The following is a 24,214-nucleotide window of genomic DNA, read 5'->3' as shown; positions in this document are numbered from 1 at the left end:
TTTCACCTTTTTTCTTTTTTTAAACCTCAATCCTTCCTGGAGCAGGAAAGATGAGGTAGGGGTTCCAGTTTCATGCATGAAGTTATCTGTGAGATGAGAGTAGGAGGATCCTGGGAGTCAGAACCACCCAAAACCAACCCACTCTGCCCCACCCTCCAGCTTTCAACCAGATCGGTGGTTATGAGCAGCTGGAGGCGGCATATGCCCAGGCCATCCCCTCCAGGACCATCCCCAACACCACCTGCCACCTGCCGCGAGCAGACGCCATGCATATGTTCCGGGACCCTTCCACAGGAGACCTCCCGTGGACCGGGATGACCTTTGGTCTGACCATCATGGCCACCTGGTACTGGTGCACTGACCAGGTGAGCGCCAATATTGCCCACCCCCACCTGCTGCCCTCTGGGGCGGGGTTGGGTCCATCTAGGCTGCTAGGGTTCCTTGTGGTCTCGGGCCCTGCGCTTAGAGTCAGACGGGGCCCACTGGCTGCCACCTGCCCTGGCCTTTAGGTGCTTCGATTGAGACAATTTGGAGTATGGGATTCCGAAGGGACTGGGATGTTCCTCAGTGGTCCTGAGCTCTGCTCGGAGGCGAGTGTTTCGGGTTGGCCTTGGGCTCCCAGGATCTGGTAGCATTCTGGGTGTTGGGCTACCCTTGGGCTGCCAGTGGTGGGGGCCTGCTGAAGCTGGGCTTGCTTTCTTGGAAGAGCTCTGGGTACCATCAGCAGCAGGCCGGAAACGGGGAGGCCCTGGGGTCCTTGAGGTAGTGCTTCCATGTCGGTGGAAATGCTGGCCCTGGAGAGAAAAAGGAGAGTGAGGTCCTGGATGCTGTGGTGGGAGGGCTGACAGGACCCCTGCTGCATAACCAGGCAGAGCCTGGTTCGCCTCTGACACTCATTAGGTTTAACCACTCAGTGCCTCAGTCTCCTCATCTGTAATATGGACTGGTTCTTCCCTTTGTGGTTTGTGCCCCATTCCATCCATCTGCAAACAGGGTTAGACATGAATGGGGGACCAGAGCAGGTTGTTAGTGGCAGTGTCTCCATCTGAGCATGGATGTCCGATGAGGACTGAGGTCATTCTAACCTTTCCTCATGAACCTCCAGATGACTTCAGACACCCACTTCCCTTCTCTGGGCATAAGGGATCAATATCTGCCCAGCCTGTGGGCAGCTCTGGAGCAGTGGAGCAGAGACAGGCCCTGTGGTGGGCATAGGTCCACAGCTGATCACTGGTGACTAGAGCCCCAGTCACACTGAGCCCACCAGGCCATGGCCAGCAGCTAGTGAGGACTGTGACAGTTTATAGTGCGCCTTGTGCACACACACACACACCTGCCTCCCTATGAGTCTAGTAGGGTCAGCTCCACTCACAGGCTGAACAACAAGGCCCAGAGACGGACCTGATGGGTACCAAATTGAAAAACATTCCACATGGATTTCCAGAAGTGGGAATCTATACGGGCTGGGAGGTGACAGAGGTACCGGGAGGCTGACCCTTCATTTCTACTTGGTAACCTGTTGCTCTCAAGCAGGGCTGCTCCCATCTGGCCTTTACCTCCTGCTGAGGCCTTTCAGGTACCTTGTAGCAGGCTCAACCCTTTTCCTTTGAGGACTGTGGGCCAACCCAGGAGGGTGAAAGGCAGTCTGGAGGGCCTGCTAGGAGTAAATGAGCCCCTAATCCCTGCCTCCTCTTGCTTCCTCCCACTGGGCAGGTCCAGCCTAGCCCCACATCTCTGCGTAGAATGCCATTCAGAAGCATTTCCCGTGAAGGCCAATGAGTCAGCATCTATCCTGCCCTCTTGACTGAATGAGTGCAGATAAGGAGGAAAGAGGTTAGAAGAGGTCAGCCAGGAACACAGAGGATGGTCCCCGTTGACCCTAGGTGGCTACAGTACCAGCCATGACTCCCTAGCCTCACCTTGGGCAGGGTTTGCTACAGGATGCCAGGTCTTGGTATTAAAGCACAGACCCTGGGCTCCAGATGACTCTCACTGGCACCTGAGGGTCCGACTGAACTCTCCCCTGCATGCTGAACTACATGCCTTTCCCTAGGTACTGGTCTACCCACAGTGCTGACCATTTTGCCATCAGAAAGCCAACAGCAGGCTGGGCATGGTGGGACTCACCTTTAATCCCCAACATTTGGGAGACTGAGGCAGGCAGATCTGTGTGAGCTCAAGGCTAGTCTGGTCTACAGAGAGTTCTAGGTCAACCAGGGTGACATAGTGAGACCCTGTCTTTCAAAAAAAGAAAATGAAAGGGGCGGGGAGAAAAGAGGACAATAGGAAATGAAGCCTTGGTGGGGCTTTGCCACCCCTCCCAGGCCTCATTGCCCTGGGTATAAAGCAGAAGGGCAAACAGTAGGCCTCCTGGGATTCTGTAAGCATAGCAGGGCACACAGTAGGCCTCCTGGGATTCTGTAAGCATAGAAGGGCACACAGTAGGCCTCCTGGGATCCTGAAAGCATGGGAGGCTCCTGATTTTTGTGCCTAGCCGATATGTGTGACAAGAGATGAACTGTCTTCCTGTTGGTCAGCAGCATCTTCTAACACAGCCATGATATAAAAAGAGCTAAGAACTTCAACAAATGCATGGCAACCCAGGGCCCTGAGGAGCCAGGCCCAGCAGCTCCCACACCACAGCTGCTAGCCATACTTGGTTGGGTGATAGTGACCCACGTTCAGATCAGGGGACCTAGGCCTGAAAGGTGAAATGGCCAAACCAGGGATGGGAGAACACATGGGATGAGCAAGCTGGGGAGTAGGGGGTGCCCTGCACTGCTCTCATTTTACTCATACTCTGAGATACCTCGGACAACAGCATCTGTCACAGGGCCAGCTGCTCAGGGTCAGTGTTACCAGCCACATGTGAAGGAAGTGGACAGCACAGGAAAAACACATTTCAGAGTTACACTTGTATAACCCAGTGAAGAAGCTATGCCACCAGAACATCTGCTCTAACCAGTGTCCCAGAGAGTCTGCAAGTGCTGGCCCCACACGGCTGCTAGGAGCCTTTGTGAAGCAAGGTGTATCACAGATTCACCCCAACCTCCCACTTTCTCCAAAATCAAATCCAAATGTGACCTATACCTTAAATCCCATTTGGGAGACTGAGGCAGAGGTTGTGAGTTCAAGGCCAGCATAGATCATAAAGTTAAGCTCCAAGCGATCCCAGACTTTACAGAGTAAGACCCTGTCTTAAAAACAGGAGGAAAGTTCAAACTAGCAGCAGAATCAAATATCAGATCTGAAAGGGGACTCAGATGTCCTATTCATGTACCCATCATCCCTATCCTGCAGATCTGGAAACGGACGCCATCAGGATCTACTTAAGGTCCTAGGAGGAGACAGTGCTCTCAGGCAGCTCCTAGCAACCCTCACTACTACTGAAGTACAAGAAGCCTGGGGTTTAGGGCTCAGCCTGTTATACAGTCAGTATAACTTCTGCTCACAGGATTTATGGGAATGTCTGTGTTTAGGAGGGTCCAGGAGGTGGGGGGTGGGGAGTCTAACAACACCCAGGCCCCCCTTGGCTCTGGCACATCCCAGGGAATCCATGCTTCTCTGTTGCATGGAGTCTGCTTCCTTGACATAAGTGTAGCAGAAGGGAGAGCACTCATGGGATGTCAGCTGTGCATGCTGGCTGGTCATCTTAGGTGGTCTAGGGACAATAACACTGCATCTACCTGTGTCACTTCATGAGGCCACGGAGGAGGTTGACACAGGTATCCCCAAGCCGAGAGTCTTTATCTCTTTTCTCCTGTGCCCAGGTTATTGTGCAGCGGTCCCTGTCTGCCCGGAACCTGAACCATGCCAAGGCAGGCTCCATTCTAGCCAGCTACCTGAAGATGCTTCCCATGGGCCTGATGATCATGCCAGGCATGATCAGCCGAGTACTGTTCCCAGGTAGGATGGGTTCTGTGGCCATGCCTGCAGTGGCAGGACACCCAAGGCTTTAAGGATTTAGTCTGCAAAAGCCACTGTGACAAAGGAGGGATTTGCTCTTGCCCAACATGGAAGAGAAAGGGATTCTTTGTGTCCCTTAGGAGCACAAAGAAACCTACAGGGAGGTAGCTTAGCATAAAGTCAGACAAGGAAGACTCCCATCTCTGTGATCAGCCATTAAGCCTTGTCTGTAAACTAGGGTCTGTACCTTCTACCTGGTAGGATATATCAGGCCCTGTAACTCTGGGTATGTGGGAGCTGGGAATATGTGGGAACGTGTGTTTTTAAGGTCGTTTTGGAGACTCTAGGACTGAGAGTCCCCAGCCTACCAATGGCCAGCCACATGGCCCTGTGTAGTGCCACTCTTCCCCATTCATCACTTCTGTCTGTTACAAGAGGTGTCACTGGAGCCAAGGACACAATGTCCCAGGACATGGGCACTTGGGCTCTTAGGGTAACTGTAGAACACTGTGGGATGAGGAGCAGACCCACCTGAGCCTGCCTGTCCACGGGGCGTTGTCCCTGTATCCTTGATGCATCTACATCTTCTCTGCTCCGACCCTGGGCCCACAGGGGGCTATTCAGGGGGCCACCAAAGGTTCCTCTGGTTACGTGAGGGGCACTCAGCTGTCGTCGGGGTGGGTGGCCTGGCCCATTGGCCATCTGCTCTGAGTGGCGTCTCTGGAGAGGTACTGATCGCTCCCTCACCTCAAAGTACTCGTCTGACATGGATGAAGCCACTGAGGGTCGCCGGTGGCCAGGGCCAGGGCCAGGGCCAGGGCCAGAGCTGCCTGAGAGGCTGTCCTGATCACTGAGGGTCACATAGTCGTCATCGTCATCCTCATCATCATACAGCCCATTGGGGAGTCCTGTCTCCAGGCCATCAGGGTCATCCTGCGTCACAGATGACTGCTGCTGTTGTGGGACCTCGCTTTCGCTGGCTGTGCTTGGTAGCCTGGGGTCTATCCCATTTTGGGGTGTCTTCTTTTCTGGGGTGTCCAGGGCCCAGCCAATATCACTACCATCCTGGGCAAGTACACTTGCCACAGGGACTGTCCGGGGCTTAGGTACAGGAGCCTGTGGTTCAGGGTTCCCCTGGAGGAAGCCGTTCTCAGCTGGGACCACATCCTGGGAATCCCTGGGTGCTGGGGGAGGGCAGGGTGTTGGGGGAGGGCAGGGTGCTGGGCAGGGACGGGCCCCCTGGCTCTGCTTCCACAGCTGGTGCTGGGCGCTGGCATGGGCTGTGTCACGGATCTTGATGCGGTTCATCTGGTTGGGCTGGGGGTTCCAGATGTTGGGATCAATGATGTTGATGTAGCCCAGGATGTCACTGCCAGGCTCTGGATCTGGCTCCACCCACGTGGGCAAGTACTCAAACATGTTGGCTCTCTCCAGGTTGAGCAGCCCTGGGTGGACAGGTGGTAGCAGCTCAGAGAGATCCCCTGGGCGCTCAGCCGCTGCAGGGCCCCGGAGCCCAGGGGGTCTTGTAACCTCCTGCTTGTCAGAGGAGGTCTTGGCGATCTCATCCACACTCTTGGCCTTAACGAGTGCGTACTTGGGGTTGACGAGCTTCTTGGCCATGGTGCCCGTGGGTACCAGAGGTACCACAGATGGTAGCACAACGGGCTCTGGCTCTGGCTCCTTCTCCATGGGGATGTCCTTGAGGCTGACACTCTGAGACATAAGGTACAGCTCCTGGAACTGCCGATCAAACATCTCTACTACCTGACCAGACAGGACAGAGATCACATTCCGATCGGTCCTTGCAGCTGACCATGTGAAGCTACAATAGAAAGGCAGGATAGGTGGTCAGGTACAGGGCACATGTGCCTCCCTGATTTAGTGAGTGCCCCTGGCCCGAGGCAGTGGGCATCAACAGTGCATACTCCCCCTGGCCCGAGGCAGTGGGCATCAACATTGCATACTCCCCCTGGCCTGAGATAGTGCGCATCAACAGTGCATACTCTACCTGGGGTTTGTCAGACTGGTCACTGGACCCTAGGTGGCATGAGATGGAACAGGGGTCAAACCTGAGTCTGGGATACTATGTCTAGCTTTTCCCCAGCAAACCCCTGGGGCTCTTCTGAACTCATGAAGGCAGCATGGGAATGCCCACTGTAGCCTCAGGTACCAGGAACCACCCAACACAGTGGCTGTCACTGGTGTCTTTGCTATCTTCAATCCAAGAGTGACTGTGGCAAATCTGCCCTGCCTCGCAATGGTGCAAAGCTGGCTCTGGCCCCGGAGGTGGCTGTTAGAGTGACTTTGTAGAAGTCTTGAGCAAATTCACCATGACCTAGCCCACCCTACCCCTGGGCCAGAGATTGTGTGGGATAGAACAACAGCCTGCTTGGACAAAAGGTTTCCCTGCCTGCCTCCACAGACGGTGGGTGGACCCAGTCCTGCACACAGCTCAGCAGTTTTGGGAGCAATGAACTGGAATAACCAGCATGTCACATGCAGGGATTAAGGGCAGAAACCAGCCGAGAACCAGAGGCAACTCCTCCCAAGCTGCAGAGGAGAATCACCTGTAGGAGCCACACACGGCCCGATCTCCATCCACAAACATGAACTTCTGGGCCAGGACACCCTTGAACTTGGTGGCTGATCGTGTGAAGAACTCGGTTCCCCCGCTGCTGCGTACCCTGAGATTCTGTGTTGGGAGACAGGGAGGCAGAATTAGACAACTACAGGCACTGACTTCACAGGCAGGACAGCAGACTGTCCGGAGCCCGCAGGCAGTTTGTAGAGACAGGACCGCGAGTGAGTGCAAGGTGGAGAAAGGCAGTGGTAGTGTATCTGGACTGTGGGGCCACGCAAGGGGGATGGAACCTGGCTCTTATACTTTAACACATCCAGGGTCTTCCAGATGACTGATCACAGGCCTCACCCCACTCTTGCATCCCATGTCACTCAACTGCTGAGCAGGCTCCCTTGAAAGTACTCGGAAAACTCTTTCTCTGGAGATGGGGCATGGTCTGGGACGATCTCATAAACAGTCAACTTCAGTCTTGACCACACAGCCTGACTTAGAGCCAGGAGGGGAATGCCCTCAGAGCCCAGAAGAGCTCACAGAGGTTCAGAGAGGAAGTGGGGCCACAAACTGCTGGCCTTTCTTTCCAGTGTAGCACCTCCAGAACCATCCAGAGCCTGGGTGCTTGAGGACCCATTGCTGAGCACAGGAACACAGGGGCAAGGGAAGTCTGAGTGAATCTAAGCAGAAAGGGACTGTCGAGGCTCCCAAAGAACAGTAGGTAGGGACCTAGGGTCCATCTGGCTTACGGCTCACCAAAGCTTCCTGACTGGTCTACTTACACTTGGTGGGAGCTCTGGATTCAGACACTGGCTGGTGACACAGTCTTTGTCAGACTGAGCCGTGACTTGCCCGTCTGCTCTCTCTCCCACTCAGTGGTTCCCGGTTACTAACTGCCCACACGCTCGTTTGCTCACTGACCCCTGCCGAGGCCCCCAGTGGCAGACAAAGATGGAAATGACAAGGGTGCTACTGTGGAGGTGGCAGTGAGTCAAAACAACAACCTGGAATGCCCAGGAGCAGAGGAGTGAATGAAGGTAGGGGCTGGGAAGCGGAAGAGCAGGCTGTCTGCACTGCTGGGCCTGACTGATGAAAGAGGCCCCACTTGCTTTGTCTGTGGGCAGCAGGAGCCATGGAGGGCTCGAGAGAGTACACACTAGACCTGTGTGTCAAAAGCACATGAGGGGAGGCTACATACGTGAATGGGCATCCAGGGGACAGAGAACAGGGAAGCTGGTGCACACAGGGAGGTGGTGTGAGTGAGCATGCCACCCACTGCAGTCTCCTATCCAGGATTCCTATCTCCAGACTCCACTGGGGGCCCCGAGTACTATCCACAGAAGTTGACATGGGATGGCTCTGGGTGGGTCCCCACATGATGTCCACCCAGCTGTGGGGTGAACAATTAATTGTCTTGTTGTTGGGCCCGTCCTAGAAGGCAGATAAGCTGTTTCCAGGGCCAAGCTCACTCTGGCCCCGCCTGCCCACAGCCAGCTCAGCAGGAAGCTGGCCAGGGCCCAGGACAATTAGCACTCGTGACTTTGTACCTAACACGCTGTATGCTCAGGGACCAGAGGTTGGAACAAAGATCTTAGAGGCTTTCCCTGTCACCTGTGCCAACCACAACCCAGTTCTGTGGCGTCCTGTGGTCTCACCATCCAGTACTGTGTGCTGGGGCCATGCATGCACTGCAACTAGGCAGCTAGCCTGGGTACTTCTTTCACTGGCGTCTGTCTACTTACCCCAAACTTCTGTTGTTATGAAGGGCTCAGAAAGCTATAACTTTCATCTCAGAGTAACTTAGCCATGTGAGAGGCAGGCCTGTGACCTACTGTGTGATACTAAAGCCCCCTCTAGGCTTTAGTTGCCCTGTCTGCAGAAGGGGGATTGGCACTGAACCCATCGCCTCATCCACCACTGGGGCTGGGCAGCAGGCAGGGGCTTGCATCAGGCCCCCCACCCTCTGCCTCCTGGTTCCTGGTAGCCTCGCCCCATGGGCCTGGCCCAGATGAGGTAATGTCTCAGGTGTCTGGGCTCGCGTGAGCAGAGGTGGAGGATCCCACAAAGCTGCATTGTCTCAGGTCCTGGGGTGCCCCTAGTTAGGGATGGGCAGGCAGGTGGAGGGTCCTAAGACTCTTTCAGACCTCCATAAGGCACAGTGGGGTTGGGTAGGGCAAGGCAGAAAGTGGAAGTGAGTCAGGCTGCTCTGGCCCAAAGTGTTTGTGGTGGACACAGGGCTGGTCTCCATCAGGTTAACCTGGGCATTCTGGCGACTCAGACATGGTACCCTATACTGGCTGAGCCTCTCCACATCTCAGCTTCCTCACTGCAGCATGTGCCGGTCTACCTGGGACACCTAGAAGGGACTGAGTTCTCACTGGAGACACACCAGGATACAAACTTTGCAGCACATCTAGGGTAGCCTGGACTGTTCAGGGAAAGCAGAACTGCTAGCCACACCTGGTGGCCAGCAAGGGAGGTGATGAGTTTTTGTCTCTCAATGTGATGTAGCAGATGACACTCCTGATCTTAGCAGGTTAAAAGTATCAGTCAGTCAGTCTGACCCACAGGAAGTGCAAGGAGATGAGCTGAGGTGGGAGGCAGAGCAGTAGCTCACCCTGCACCTGTCACCCTGACTCATAAACAGACATGATAGCCAGTGGGAAGTCCCTTGTGAGCTGGGACTTACCCAGCTCTAAGCCTTGGTGCTAGTACTCTAGGCCCCTTCCCTAGGATAACTGACATGGTGGGCTAGGTCGGGCTGTACTGACACTATGATGCTTAATAACAGCCCTGTCTCTACCTACTCGATGCCAATAGTACCCTGATTCGTGACCAGCCCAATGAAGTGAGCCTCTTTGCCCCCAGATATAAGACCCTGGCATATATCCTTACCCATCAGTGGCCCTAGCCTAACCATAGAAGGTAGGACATGAGTTTACTCAGGAATGGACATGGGCTTGGGGGCCAGCCCCCCCTTCCCCTCTACTCTTCTCAATAACCCCAGCTACAGCCTGGCAGAACACAGCTTTGGTCTTTGGGCCCAGTCCGGTATCCCCACCGTGTGTCTTCCCACGGCTGTCGGATGACTGGTGTTTCCTTGCTTGCTGGCTACATAGTCAGCTCAGGTGGCTGCTGGTTTTTCCAGTTTGCTTACTCAGGCCAAGGAGCTTTTCACATCGATAGGTCTTTCACAGTTGTGGTCTGGCTCATGGGTACCTCTTAGTGTTAGGGTCACCCCAATATAAGACCTTGTCACTGCCTTGGCCCTATGACCCTAAGAAGGGATAAGGTCAAAAGGCTAGGTACTCTTTTCAAGGACTATTGCCCATTTGTAACATGGGGGATTCATGTCCTTACTGCCTTTAAGGCCAGTAGACGGTGGTCCCTGAAGCAGCTGGGGCCCACATAATGGAAGAGGCAATGTATGTCAGTCCCTTTCATGTGGGGACAAGGAGCAGAGTCAGTCCTGGTACTAACATAACTGCTGGCAAGAAGGGATGCTTCTACCAGACCACTATTTTGAAAAAACCGGAAGCCACCTGGCACTCGGCTGAGATCTGGGGTATGTTAGAAGTATTGTCCCTAACCACACAGGCTCAAAGGGACCTCTGAATCCCTCTTGCCCACCACAGTCTCCTATGTTCTGCACAATAGCTCTACCAGGGGCTGGAGAGATGGCTCAGCGGTCAAGAGCATCGACTGCTCTTCCAGAGGACCCAGGTTCAATTCCTAGCACCCACATGGTGGCTCACACTACCTGTAACTCCAGTTCCAGGGGACCTGATACCCTCACACAGATACACCCACTGGCAAAACACCAGTGTGCATAAAATAAGTAGATTAAAAAAAAAAAAAATAGCCCTGCCAGAGGGAAGGCGTGGAGATGGGCCCATTTCCCACATTAACAATGGAGCCCAGAGCCAATAACTACCTGTGGTGTGATGACAGGGCACTTGATGTCACAAAGGTGACCCTGCCACAGCTACCGTATCTTGGGCCTACAGGCTCTGGGGCAGGTTGGAACAGGGTTGGGACAGGGCAGTGGGTGGCTGAGAGCAGCCCATGGTTTACCAGCACAGGAAGTGATCCTGAAACACCGAAACAGGTCCAGACCCAGCCAGCCCACGGCAGGGAAGTTGGCCAGAGATAGGCTCTCCACAGTGACACCTGGCAGGGCTGGGCTCACAAGAGCCTCTGACCACTTGCCTAGGGCTATGGTAAGGCTGGCACGGATAAGAATTAAGAAGCTGGGGTCACTTCTTGCCCACGAAGGTGTCTGGCTCCTAGGATCATATCTTTTAGACATGGTCACCTTCCCAGAAAGGAAGGCAACAAGACAGGCTACTGAATCCAGTGAGCTGCCCTCCTGCCCCATGGTCCTGAGACAGTTGAAGGCTAATAGTGGAGTGGGGCAAGCCTCCCATAGCCCCTGTCTTAACACCAGGCTGTCAGCTGCACACCCCCTCAGCCTTGCTATTCTGAATTGTCACCCACAAGCAACTCTAGGAGCCAAGTCCCACAGTGGGCAGTGGGCAGGGAGCCCATGTGGGCAGCACCAGAGAATTCTGAAAGACAGGTCTGTGCCCTCCTTGTCACGTCAATTTCTTATATATCTTTCTGTGAGAGCTTGGTCTGAACAGCTACAAGTGTCTTGGCTTGGATACCCCCATAAAGCCACGGGCAGAGTCTTATAATCATGGAGCCAAGTCCCACTGCTTCCTACATCCTAAGGTTCAGACAGCCCCAGACTGAGGAGACACCAAGAAGTTTCTACTGAAAAGGGCCCTCAGACACTCTGGGGCCAGGGCCTCCAAGCAGCCAACCTGGGCGAGGGTGCCCCTTGGCCTCTCTTAAGAGGGTGATGTGTTGAGTGACATACGAGTTAAGCCCCACCAGTGTGTGGCAAATGTATGGAGTGGGGACCTTACTGGAGCTCCTGGAGATGCCACTGGTCCATGCAGCAGCCAAGTCCAAGTCATCTTTTTTGAACTTGTACACAATGGCTCTTTCTGGCATGAGCTGTCTGCCACCCCAGAGCCATTTCCAGGCGCTAATTACATGCCAGGCAGGTGTGAGGCTTAGGGTCAACCTACCTGGAGACCACATGAAGAGGTCCCTGAAATTAGAGACTGGTAGCACAGCAGAGATCTCACACCCACTTGAAAGGCTCCGCAGGGGGCCTTGACAAATGCTGACAAATTACAGGTTCCAAGCCCTGCCACTGTCACCAGCCCTGTGTGCTGACCATCTGGAATCTGCGTTCCAATCACAGGTCTCCAGCCTGGGGCACTTGGCCCTCATCTCTAGTTTATTGGCAGTGACACTGGCACCTGCTTCTACTGTTTCATCTGCAAAATGGGAATGATAGATCTGAGCCATTCTGGTTGGCAGGAGTATTAATAAGTTAAACTCTGGAAAATGGCTTGAGTTGTCACATGCTGTGAGACACCAGCTGGTTCTGCAGACTCCTCTACACTCGGGAACATGTGCTGCACATAGCTGCTAGGGGATCTTAGTGGAAGAGCCTAGCCACACCGGTAGATTTACCTAGCCATCAGACCAATGAATTTCAGACACAGCAAAGCCATGCGGAGGAAGCAGGCATTGGCTTTCTCCTCTCCATCTCCGCTCCACTGTGTCTTCTTGCTCTGAAGATCTACCTTCCTCTGCCGAGGGATCTCAAGTCCATCTCGACCCTGACCTTGGCATGAAGGTGTTTCCTGTGTCTGAGCCAGATCCTAGAGCCAGCCAGCAGAACTGATGAGATAAACTGGGGCTTAGCCCAGCCAAAGACTCCCTGAGAGTCAGAGTGACATGGTATAAGCTGCTTGTGGAGGCAGTGAGCAACACCTGTCACCAGAGGTATGCAGGCAGACAGGAAACCTATGTGGCATAGGTAACATGGTACCTGGCAGGCGCTCTGACACCTGGTTGAAAGCATTAGATCCATGTTTATCTTATCTGCCTGTTGGAGGTAGTAAATATCTTATCCCTCAGGGCATTCAAGTTGTGTGACCACCTGGCAGAAAGCTCCAGGATGATTTAACTCTGTTTGGTATAAGGCACTGTCTGCAAGGCAATGTTTGTTGACTGACTAAATGACTACCTGCCCTCCAGCTGCCCAAGCAAGGGACGACAGCTCACCTTGAGGTGCCCCAGGTGCATGCGGGCCCGCTCACACATGTGCAGGAAATACTTGACATTACTCTCATCAACAATGATGTACACAGCCACCTTCCTCTTGAAGCCAGCATCCAGCAGATCCTTGAAGATGTCCACGTCAGTGAACATGTCCATGACCACAGCTATCACCTGGGAACAGGAAAAGACTGGGTGGTTTACCAGCACAGCAATGAGGACAGCACCCTTGTTCTTCCTAAGCCACAAGCCTATGAAGAACCTAGCTCCAGTAGTCCTCAAGGCGGAAGGCGTGGGGAGGAATGCAGACGTGCCAGGAGGGTGCAGGTGACCCAAGGTCAGGGGCAAGGTCTATGTCACAGTTCCACACGGTCAGCTGGTCCTCAGGGCCTTCTTCCTCAGCCAGGTCAAGAATCAGAGCCCGGCACTACCGCCAGGAAGGTCCAGTGTGGCCCTGAACACAGCCCAGGGACCTGCATTGGTACCCTCCTGAGTCAGATTCAAGAACAGCTACACATGTGGCCCTTCCTGACTCCTGGAGATGCTGAGACAAATCAGATGTGACCACAGTAGGAAGAGGCCAGCAGATGGCATGGCCACCAACTGGATACCTTGCTTTTGTTAGTCCTGGACTGCTGTAGACTACAGCAGGATGCCATTCTGGACCAGACAGCACCCACATCAGCATGTGCTCTGCTTGTCACTTGCCAACACCTATGCCCACTACAGGTAACTTCTACTCTTCTGAACCTAAGGGTGGGGCTCCAGAGGTCAAAGTATATCTATCCACACCTAGCCCGCTCAGAGAACCAATTGTCAGTTTCCCACCAACCAGAGGATGGGGTAGGACTCACGGTGTGGACCTGGCCCCCGGTAGAACATAGCCACAGACCAAGGATGTTCCCAACTCAGGTGACAGTCCCTACACTACCCCTTCCCTCACTAGCAGACAGTGCTAAGGAACTTTACAGAGAGAGGTTCCACAAGTCCCTGCAGAGCTGTGACAGTGGCCTACCACAGAGCTGAGCTCATAAGTGTAGCTCAGCATCTTCCTTCAGTGAGACCTGTATACACAAAGTAACAAGAGGCTACCTGGAGCCTTCTGGGGACATGTCTACACGCCCACGGTGAGCTCACTAGGCTAGCCCCTACAGGCCCATCTGGGCTCTTCCCAAGCCTCTGGCCCCCGATGATGCCTGCTGCTCATCTGGCACAAAAGTCCAAACTCCTAAGCAGGAGGCTCTAGGCCTGTCCTGCAGTGAACTCGCTGTGTGAACCTAAGTTAAACTCTTAAATAATGCTAGGCTCTTGTTTTCTCATCGGTAGAACAAGACTCCATTCATTCATGAGAAACAAGCATACTCAGGGCAATACCCATCAAGAACCCTAATCCAAGGGGGTCCTCAGGGATCCCCACGTGCTACCTTCTTTCCAGGCAGTCTTGCCTCGGATGCCTGACTCCAACCTCTCACAGACAACAAGGTGAGATCCCAGCATAGCTGGACAAATGGAGGCGGATGAAGTCATGAGGCAAGCTGAAGCACAGCGAATACTCCCTACTCCCAGCTGTGTGGGGCTGTTGTCTGGCCCTCCTTTGGCCCTCAGGTCTTCAAGGCCTGGTAGTGCTAATCTGTTCAGAATTAAGGGGATAAGGAGGCTGAGCCCTAGGGATCTCCATCTTCAGAGGACAGCTACTTACCATGTCTTGGGGGCTAGGGTGGTAGAGTGGGCGGGGCTGAGGAAGTGCTGTCCACTGCAGCAGAGTGGGAGAGGTGAGGCGCAGTGGAGGAGGACCTAAGAGCGTCCTACCCAGTGTATGCTCAGCAAGCCAGGGACTGCTGGGGAGGACTGCATGTGGGCAGGTGGGCTCCTGATGACCTTGGTGGACTGACAGACTCTAGGTGGTAGTGTGAGGGAGGGAAGATGTTCCTGGGATCTCCTTGCCTGGGATCCCACAATGTCCCCTTGGTTAGGCCACTCCTAGGCAGACAAACAGCTTCATGCACTGCGCTGGAAAGAAGCCTGACCTGGCTGGCACAGGGATCTCTGGAGGCTCTCCAGCCCATTGCACCCCAGATCCATCACGGCTGGTTCCAAGCTATGGGCACCACAGCAGATTGAGATGTGCCCCAGCAGGGCAGGGACCTGGCCCAGAAGTCACAGGCTGCCAAGGTGGACTTGTAAGGGCCCATGCCCCAAGGTGGATCCCTGACAGGGTCCCATGGCTGACTCTTTAGGTGTTGGATTCTGTCCCTAGGTTGGTGAAAGAAAGACTATCGGCTACAGCTATCGGCTAATATTGGAGAGGAGAGCCGCCTGGTGCTCCTAGAGTCTGAGATGACATTGGAAATGGTGGTGTGCACAGTGCTTCGGTATGTGCGGTAATGCTGGGAGATTTCCCACCACTGCCCAGCACCTCACATCTCAGCCTATCCATGGTCAGGTCAAAGGTTCCTTGAGAGCTCCTGAGACGTTATATTGGCTTTGTAGATGGGAACGTGGAGGCAGTCAGTGACAGAGGCTGAAACAGGCCTGCCCCTGCCTTGCTCACTCCCCCCCGGGCCTGGGATGTCTAGGGTTCACAATTCCTAACATCAGTGCCATTACCCCTAGATCCTCAGAAATGCTGCAATCAGCACAAGAGAAGACCCGGAAGCGCCATGCCTCATAACCAACCAATCAATTCCGTTTGGATGGCCTGGCTTATCTGTGACCCTGAGAGTTCAACAAGGGGTGCTGTGATTTTACTGTTCTCAGGGAACTTCATCTACCAGGGAGACAGGGGTTGTGGCCCTGAAACTCCTGCAGTGTTCAAGGCCCGGTACTAGCCCCCTCCCATCTTAGGCCCCTCACTTTCCACATCTATGAAATGGGGTGGTGGATAAGCTATCAAAACCTGTCCTTTCTGATGTCCTTGCTGAAGCACCTGCTATTATGCACCCTAGAGCTTTGCTCACAGTCCAGTGGAGCCTGTATAAGCTGGCAGGCCAAGTCTATAGTCTATGAAAGGACAGTTTGGTAGCTGTTCCTCAAGAGGCTTTAGTCTCCAGTCCTGCCAGGTGCGGATACCAGCCAACGGTTCCCAACACCCACAGTAGCTTCTTCTAGGCCCCTCATGCCTCCAAACTTCACTTATGGCAAAGTGTCCTCATGGGACAGTGGATGGACAGGTTTACCCACAAGTGCCAGAGAGGAGGGATGGGTGAGGCAGCCAGCTGATCTGAATATAGCTGAAAACTACTGGGGTACTGGCCCAGCCTCTGACGCACCTCTCCTGAGAATTTTGACCCCAATGGTTCCTTTCCCCCGAAACATCCTGCCTTAAGCCTTCCATCCAGGCTGTCTCCAAGGTCACTGTGGATTCTGCCCATCTTCGGAGAGCTGTTCAGGGCCGCTCCAGCAATCAGCTGTCAACTTCGTAGCTCACTCATGGAAAGAAACATGTAAGGCTGGGACAAACTCCCAAAGGGACAGCTAAAGCAATATGTGGTCGTCATATAGGACTATGGGAGGCTCATGTGTTCCTAGCTAGGACAGAAGCCATCCTGACACATGAGGCCGGTAGATAATCTGCAAAAGGACACTGACTAGGTAGTGGGTAAGGAAGCCTGAACCAAGTTTAGGCAAACTTCTGCAAACAGCCTAGGCCCCCTATCCCAAATGCTTGGCTCTGTCCGTGTGGCAGGCAGTGGCATGATGGCAGGGAATGCGTCTGTATTCCAGAAGTGGTGAAGCTGGGATGGAGGGTTTGGTGTGGCCGTGGGCTACTCCTACCCTACAGCCTACTCTGCTCCTCCCTAGCAAGGGTTAAGAGCAAGACTTACTGTATTCAGCTGGGCTTGGTACCGCAGTGACAGAGAGAGGCTTGTCTGGCATGCTGAGGACCTGGGTTCCATGCGTAGCCTATACCCCCCCCCCCCAATGTTTGTTTCCAAGAAATTTCACTGCATTCTACAACAAAGCTCTAAAATATTTAAAAGAACAAATATACAGCAGCAGCCTACAAAACAAAACCACCGTTTCTACACTTAATAGAGAATTACTGTACAAAGAAATGGGAAAATGAGACTCACTGAAGGGGCAGGGCAAGGTGGCACACACCTTCAATTCAAGCACTCAAGAGGCAGAGCCAGGCAGCGCTCTGTGAGTCTGAGGATAGCCTGGTCTACAGTGTGACTCTGCATAAAGAAGTAAAGTATGGAAGAAAAAAAATCTAACATGAAATGAAAATATATTCTGGATGCATTAATAGTAGGTTAGATATCATGGAAGAATAGTGAATTGAAGGCATGGCAGTACCAAGTATCCAAATGTCACACAGGAGGAGACTGAAGAAACACAACAAACCATAAGCACCCTGAGTAAGCTTTGAGAAGTCTAACAGAGGGAAGCTGTGAGTACTTCTTCACTTGATAAGAACAGAAATTCAGAATCAATGACACACACAGAAGAGATGGAAAGCTAAAACACATAGAACCCAATCACTCAAAACCCAGCAAATCAGACTTAAGAATAGCTGGAAGCCCCCACCCCCACCCCCCAAAAAAGAATAGCTGGAAGCTGGGCAGTGGTGGTGCACACCTTTAATCCCAGCGCTTGGGAGGCAGAGGCAGGCGGATTTCTGAGTTCGAGGCCAGCCTGGTCTACAGAGTGAGTTCCAGGACGGCCAGGACTATACAGAGAATCCCTGTCTCAAAAAAACAAAACAAAACAAAAAAGAATAGATGGAAAGAAAAGGCTGCATACGGAGGAACCGAGTCAAGCTGACATCTCACCACAGTCAGTGACAGAAGAGACAGTGAGCAGTATCTTTCAAGCACTACAGGAAAACAAACTGTTCACCTAGAAGTAGGTGGTGAGGGAAAATAACTTTCAAAACCAAAGACAAAAGAATCCATTCCTGACAGGCTGTGCGCAGCAGCAGTCACCCCTTGTGTATGTGAAGAAGCTGAGGCTAGGGGAGGGCAGCCAACTCCATGGTGAGGCCCAATGCTTCCCTCTTCCAGTCAAGGTATAAAATGGAGACCGAATGACTGTCCTGCCTATCTTGTAATCTAGTAGTAGGGCAGGGAATCTTGGGGTGAAGGGGTCTGATCCGAGCCACAGAAAGAATAGCAGGCCACCAACATTCACAGGTAGGAAACCAGAGGGTCACACTTCCCAAAGACATAGTCATAGTCCAGGACCACACACTTCTCCCATTGTCAGGATTATGTATCCGTCCTACCACTGACTCCATGCCACCATCTTCCAGAGCCCACTTTATCCTGAAACAGACCGGCCTCAGCCTGTCCAACCCTGCCCTGCCTTCCTGGGTCACTTTCTCACTCCAAGACTCAGTTTCTCTACTTGCTATGGTGGTATGAAGATGGGATGGCTCTCCAAGTACTTCTTTTTCCAGTCTGAAACCCAGCTACTGCTTGGGACCATGCTACCTATTAAAAGGAAGCCTCATTAAAGCCAATTAGAGGATGGCTTCAGCCAGCAAGTCACAGACAAGCCACCATGCTGGTGACTCCACAGACCCTGCACAGAGCCCAGGGGTGTGAGTGCTGTTCTAAGACTCCCTGCACCCCTGGAGGACAAGCTGCCTTTCCCTCCCTAGGGCTCAGTGAAGCTAAAAATAGTGTAGTCATGGAGAGTGTTGGTGACAGTGACAGGACTGCCCTTGGTGACTATAAAGATGGAGAGAGTGAGGGAAGAGACCTGGCATTCACTGGACGCAGCTTGGCACCACACACCACGAGACCACATAACTTGCTGAGGGATAACTCAGGCTCTCTATGGTCATTTAAATCTCACCTGGACTTTGACAAGCAGGTTCTGTGTCTTACTGAGATCAGCCCAGTAGAGTACTGAGGAATTCTCAGGTTGCCAGAGCTAAGACAGAACTGGGCTTGGACCTGAGTCTGCCTGACAGTAATGCTGGTCCTTCCCACACCCCACATAGAGTATACCCTGGAAGTTACCAGCCTGTCTGGGGGCCTGTCCAGTGGGTGCCAGCCATGAACCCTAGTAGCAGTCAAGTGGCCGGCAATGTAGGGCTTCTCTCAACCCAAAGGATGACCTTTGGCTTCAGGGTAACGTTCCAAACTACCATGACCAACAGCTCTGCAGAATGTAGTCCAGGCCCTGCCACACCAAAGACCCAACACTCCATCCTAATCTATACTCTGGTCTCATCTATGATATGAGCAGGTGGCAGGTGCTATTCCTCTCCTGGAATAGCAAAAGAGCTCCTTCCAGGCAGGGCACATGGCCATTAAGATGCAGGCGCTTGCCATGGGGTGGGGAGCCTTGGAGAAGTCTGGAGCCAACACCTGGGATTATGCTATCTGATGGCTCCCACCCCAACAGGTGCGGCCTGGCCCAAGGCAGGAGCTGCCCCAGCAGGCAGAAGGCAGCTCCTGGCCCACAGGAGCCTGTGTTGGGGGGGCTATTTTGGTGCAGTCATGTGCCTCCAAATAAAAAGGACACACGCTGAGGCATATACTGCTAGCAGTTGTCTGCAGATGTCATTGTGCTCAGGAACCTGGACAGCAACAGCACCACTAGATAGCATACATGCCCTTACAATACTGTGGAAGGCATGCAGGCCAGTAATGACTGAACCTTAACAATGTGGTGTGTGGCTAGCCTGCAGTGGTGAGGGACATGGTCCCCAGAGGAACCGGGCATAGCTGTGGCTCCCATTCCAGGCTCAGCATGACCAGCTTTCCCTCAGCCCAATGTCTAAGGGCCCAGGAGCCTGTGAGCATGCTTTCACTGCCTGAGCGAAGCAAGCAGGGAGCAAGGCCTAATGGGTCCACTATGGGATGTGGTTACACAGAGCCTGCAGCCCAGATCCTCCAGTTCTCGGTTCCAAGGCTTTGGGCAAGTTGCTCACCCTTTCTGGGCCCCACCAAACCTTAGATTCCTTCTGCGGACAATGGAGGCAACACCTACTTTATGGAGCTGTAGCAAGGATTACACAGGGCAGGCAAAGTGCCTGTTCAGCACTTGGCATATAGTTGGTATTTAATAAATGCCTCATTAAGCTGCCTTTATTCTCCAGGAGCCAAGTGGTAGGCCTGGACTCCAGAGTGTGAAGGCAGGGACCTGACAACAAAGATGTGGGGTCAATCGGGCATGATGAAACTTGGCTCCTCTTTCTTCTTGCTGTGTGGCCCTGGGCAAGAAACATAACTTCTCTGGGTCTCCATTTGTAAGCCCTGGCTGGAAGACATAAATTTGGACCTAGTTCAGGGCCAGCACCTGACACCTCAGCTTCTTTCTGTGTCCTCCAATAGTAACTTGGGAAGGTATGACACATGATGTCCCTGGGACTTGTAAGGGGTTAGTCCTTGTCAGGGTGGGCACTGGGATCTGCTGGAAGATCCTCTGACTGAGGCCCAACCCCACCCAGCCTCACCCTCTGGAGGCCACACTTGCTCTCATCCCTCCCAGGCGTGATGCTACAGGCCTCTGGTATGCAGCTGGAGCCCAGGGGAGGCTCCTCCCAGCCTAAGGGTGGGGGAGGGTTGGAAGAGGGCAGACAGGGGCTGCCTCAGAAGGGAGCTAAGACTGGCCAGCAGTACAGAAAGCATAAGCTCAGTGTCACACAACCAAGAGAGTACGATGGGACCCCACTGTTCCTGTCCAGGTGAATCTAGGATCTGGGCAGCAGGGGGCAGAACCAAGGGGACTCTTCCCAGACCTCAACGCCTGTACCCACTTCACAGACAGAACAGCCAGGGCCTAGGGAGGAGCCAGGACTGGTCCAATCCTACAGTGGAGGCAGCACCAGGGCCTATTCTCACACTCCTGTCTCTTTCTAGTCAGACCCTTCCAGTCTTCTGGGAAGGGAGGATGCAGCAGAATAATTGTGACAGGAACACGGCCACCAGGGGGTGGCTGAGGTGGCGTGAGCTGAGTGTGTGCTGTGTCATTTCCTTGCCCCAGGGTCTGTCAGTTGTGCTGACTACTGGGAGAGTGACTCAATAACAGCAGCCATGCTACAGAAGCCCCCATGGAAAAGGGCTAGTCAGCAAAACCCCCATCCCAACCCTTGGAGGCTGGGGTTCCCCTAACACTTACATAGGGGTGAAAAGGGGAGGTGGGTGAGAGGGGCAAGAGGTGACTCACAGTGAGAGGTAAGACAGAAGCGCTCCTAAGGGAGCAAGGAGAGGGCGGGCAAATCGCTCTGTCAGCATCCACTGGCGCCTGGGCCTGCCCGGGAGGCTGGGAAGCAGTAGCGAGGAGGTAAAAGACTCAGGCTACCTACCTCAGCTGCTCCTCCCAGGTCCTACTTGTCACTGCCCTGCTACCAGGTACCACAACTCCTGGGGAGGTCCCAGAGTGTAACAGGCCTAAGTGACCTTGGGCAGGGACAACTAATGAGTCTGGTCTCAGTTTCTCCATGTGAAAAAGAGAGGCAGATAACACTACCTGAGATTATAAAGTGCTCATACTCCACCGAAGCTATTATTACAGCCTTCCCACGTACTGTGAGGTACTGTGAGGGCCGTAAGACAAAGATCAGGGAACAGGGACTCACACAGGTCCACAGGGGAGGGGCCTGGCCCAAGACAGCATGGTGGGGGTGTGAACAAACCCTTGATCTCTGTAAATGGACATGTCCTCTGTCATCTGAGGCTCCTATGGGACTCCCTGCTGTGGGGTACAGGCTCCAGGTGTAGGAAGCAGAGGGCAATGCCTCTACATGATAGGCAGTCGGAAGTCACCCACTCTGGTGCCACATAAACAGATGGGGCTCACACTAAGATCAATGTCTTTCTGTTACTATAGACAGGTGCCATCAATAACAAGCCTGGGGGAGTGGGATTGGGTGCAAACGAAGCTATGGGTCTGCAGGGAGTGGCTACATCACAGCTGTGGACACAAGGATGTAGACAGGAAGCCCTAAGGGTACAGCTTGGCCCCAGGCACCCCTATCTGTCCCTATCGCTGGCTGGCCCTATGTCATTCTGTCTGCAGAAGATTAGAGCCTGTAGCTGTTCCCAGGCCAAGCTGGAAAGTGGACTCGGCCTCCTACCTGCCGTAAGAGCACTGGCACGGCAGGTCGGGCCCCATTCAGTCTTTCTCCCTCCTCTCAGGGGACTGGGCTCTGCTACAGTGGGAGTCACCCCAGGCCCTTTTAGGGGCAACAGACTCCCAACTATTCTCAGGTGTCCAGAGGATTATTCAGTCCTTCCTCCTTCGTGCCACCCAATACCCTATCATCACAATGGCTAGAGATGCAATTTGTACCTACAGACTAGAAACCCTCAGCTAGTGGCCCCATGGACAGAGCCTCCACTCTGCGGGAAAGCTGAGCCACCTCAGCTACTGACCCACTTTTGGTCTCTCTGCCCAAGAGCTCCCCAGGCCCTGTCAGCCAGATCAGTCCCCAGGGTAGACACCTGGCCTTGTACACTGACTGCCTCATTCTGGACCTGGACAGTGAAGGGGTCAGTCAGACCCAGGTGGGAACACTCTCACTATCACCTGAAGACAGACCTGCTCCAGATATATCGCAGCTTGCTGGGCTACCTTGCCTGTCAAATCAGGCACACCTCTGCTCACAGTCATGGCCACTCAGTTATGGTTTGGCTGTCTGTACAAGCAGTGTACACTGCTTCTCAAGATGTGTGTCAGTGTGTCAGTGTCGAGCCCAAAAGTGTAACCCAAAGCCAGGGCACAGTACAGCCCAGTAATGATGCTGTCAGCTAAGGGGATGCACACAAGGCCCAAAGAGCCTCTTGATGGCAAACTGAAACCTAAGTAGACACCCTCCCCTCTTCCACTGGTGAAAACGTTCAACAGGTACCACCCGGCTCATCCAGACACTCTGGCCTGGACAGCTGCTGCTACTGTAGCACTCAGAGAAAAGCTTGGAGAACCACCACCAGCCACACAGCACAGCTAGGAAACAGGCAGATTTCCTCAGGGCTCCAGACCAGCCTCCACGTCTCTCCCGAGACCCCTGCCAGCAGCAAGCTCATGTGTGTGTGCAAGCTTCTATCTGCTAGTGGGTCTGAGATGAGGCAAGGGAGAGTGGGTGAGAGAAAGGCCGGATTCCTCCCACACAGCGCATGCTTTGCATTTGAGGAGCTCAGAAACACTCCAGGAGGGCACAGAAGCCCAGTCAGCCTGAAAGCCCAGTGCCACTTGCTAGAGAGGGTGGACATTCAGCTTCTGATCGCTGAAGGAGGCAACCGAGAGGCCAGTCAGAGGTCCTGGGGCTGTCTCGGTCCCCATGCGTGCTGGGTGAATGGGGGGGTCTCGCCGTGGCGCCTCACCTTCTGCGCCTGGCTGACCATCTTGCGCACCACCTCCTTGATGTGCGGCTGCCCGTCGATGGGTGGCTGCATGTAGACGCTGGCCCGGGTCACACCTCGGTAGGCAATGGTGTCAGGCCAGCCCAGGTCCAGCTGCGGGATGGAGCGATCCGACTTCTGGGGCCAGTACTCCAGCGAGGGCGGCGGCTCGGCCGTGGCTGGGGGCCCGCCCGCCGCACTGGTCTCCTCGCTGGCATCCGCGCCTCCGTTGTCCTGGAGTTCGGGGCGGCGGCCCGAGACCCGCGGGTCCTCAGAGCCCGGGTCGTACACCTCGATGGCCTCCACGATACGCGAAAGCTCCAGCTCCGAAAGAAAGTCGCGGATGTTCTCGCGCTTCAGCACCTCGTAGAAGGCGTCGCGACCCCGGGCCACCAGGGCCTCCAGGGCCAGCCTCTGCTCCTCGCTGTAGAAGAACTCGGGCTTCGACTCGCTGGATCGCCAGTTCACGTGGTTGTCGTCCAGACACTGCACCTGGGAGAAGGCCATGGTGGCCCTCGGTGTGGGAACGCGGCCCGACGGGCACCGCGCTCTCAGGCTCCGGGGCCTCGGCGCCTCTGCGAACCGCACCTGAGGGAATCAGCAAAAGACCGCGGTCCGGGTCAGAGGGCGGGCGGGGGCGTGGCGAAGCAAAAGGGGCGTGGTGATGGCGTGGGCGTGGCGTGGGCGTGGGCGGAGCGAGGCGTGGCGAGGTTAGCCGGAGCCGTCCAGGGCCCCGGTTGTCCTCTGCGTCTTGGGATCCGCCTGAGGTTCGTGGAGTCCTGGGAATAAGCTGGGGTTGACGGGGAACCTCGTCCCAGTCCGGAGTAAGAGCCGGGACGCCAGCCCAAGTGGGGTTCGCAAATCCGGAGGAGGGACTCGCTTACCGAGCAGGTGGCGCCGTGCAGACCGGACGACCCGAGGAACCACAGGCGTTGGTGGTGGCACCGGGCTGGACCGCCGGTGACTAAGGGCGGTCCTGCCCACCCCTCTACCTTCACCTGGGGTCACGTGCGGCCCCGGGGGCGGGGCCGGAAGCTGATTCATCTCCCTCAGACGGCGGAAGGCTGGACAATTGGCTGCTTCTAAGCCTCGTGGAAGTCTTCCTCCGCTCCCCAGTCCTGCTGGCGATCGTGGTCCATCTCTGGCCGGGTTCTGTCTTGCGGGTGGGATGCTCAGCTGTCCAGTTGTAGACGGAAGGTTGGGTCGTGGGCCGAGGTCCGGCTCCACCTCCAGCTGCTTCCACACTCTTGCTCTCCATGTGCACAGACCAGATTAGTCCTGAGCCCAGCGACTTGCT

At 54.4% G+C, this 24,214-nt stretch overlaps 2 protein-coding genes across 2 annotated transcripts in view; one reads left to right on the top strand and one right to left on the bottom strand.

The window, feature by feature from the left end:
- Positions 1-23,584, bottom strand: Fam83g (family with sequence similarity 83 member G). The gene is made up of 5 exons (XM_021211953.2): positions 22,900-23,584; positions 12,626-12,793; positions 6,474-6,598; positions 4,438-5,728; positions 1-794 (listed from the first exon to the last, which is right to left on the bottom strand). The coding sequence occupies exons 1-5, from the start codon at positions 23,422-23,424 to the stop codon at positions 432-434; spliced, it is 2,472 nt and encodes an 823-aa protein (XP_021067612.1). The 5' UTR covers positions 23,425-23,584; the 3' UTR covers positions 1-431.
- The window catches only part of Slc5a10 (solute carrier family 5 member 10), a 47,627-nt gene that overhangs the window by 12,178 nt on the left and 11,235 nt on the right, over positions 1-24,214 (top strand). Inside the window, exons 8-9 of the mRNA XM_021211954.2 lie at positions 160-365; positions 3,771-3,906. Coding sequence (XP_021067613.1) covers positions 160-365; positions 3,771-3,906 — 342 coding nt within the window. The remainder of the gene's footprint in view (positions 1-159; positions 366-3,770; positions 3,907-24,214) is intronic.

This window comes from Mus pahari, chromosome 14 (genome assembly GCF_900095145.1).
Source record: "Mus pahari chromosome 14, PAHARI_EIJ_v1.1, whole genome shotgun sequence".
Classification (NCBI taxonomy): domain Eukaryota; kingdom Metazoa; phylum Chordata; class Mammalia; order Rodentia; family Muridae; genus Mus; species Mus pahari.
Note: the sequence above shows the minus strand (reverse complement) of the source record. Positions and strands in the feature narration are given on the sequence as shown.

Coding starts and splice junctions, on each gene's coding strand:
- Fam83g (XM_021211953.2), bottom strand. CDS start 23,424: ATGGCCTTCTCCCAGGTGCAGTGTCTGGACGACAACCACGTGAACTGG. Junction 6,599..12,625: donor TGCACCTGGGGCACCTCAAG/GTGAGCTGTCGT, acceptor CTCCCAACACAG/AATCTCAGGGTACGCAGCAG. Junction 5,729..6,473: donor GCCGTGTGTGGCTCCTACAG/GTGATTCTCCTC, acceptor TTTCTATTGTAG/CTTCACATGGTCAGCTGCAA.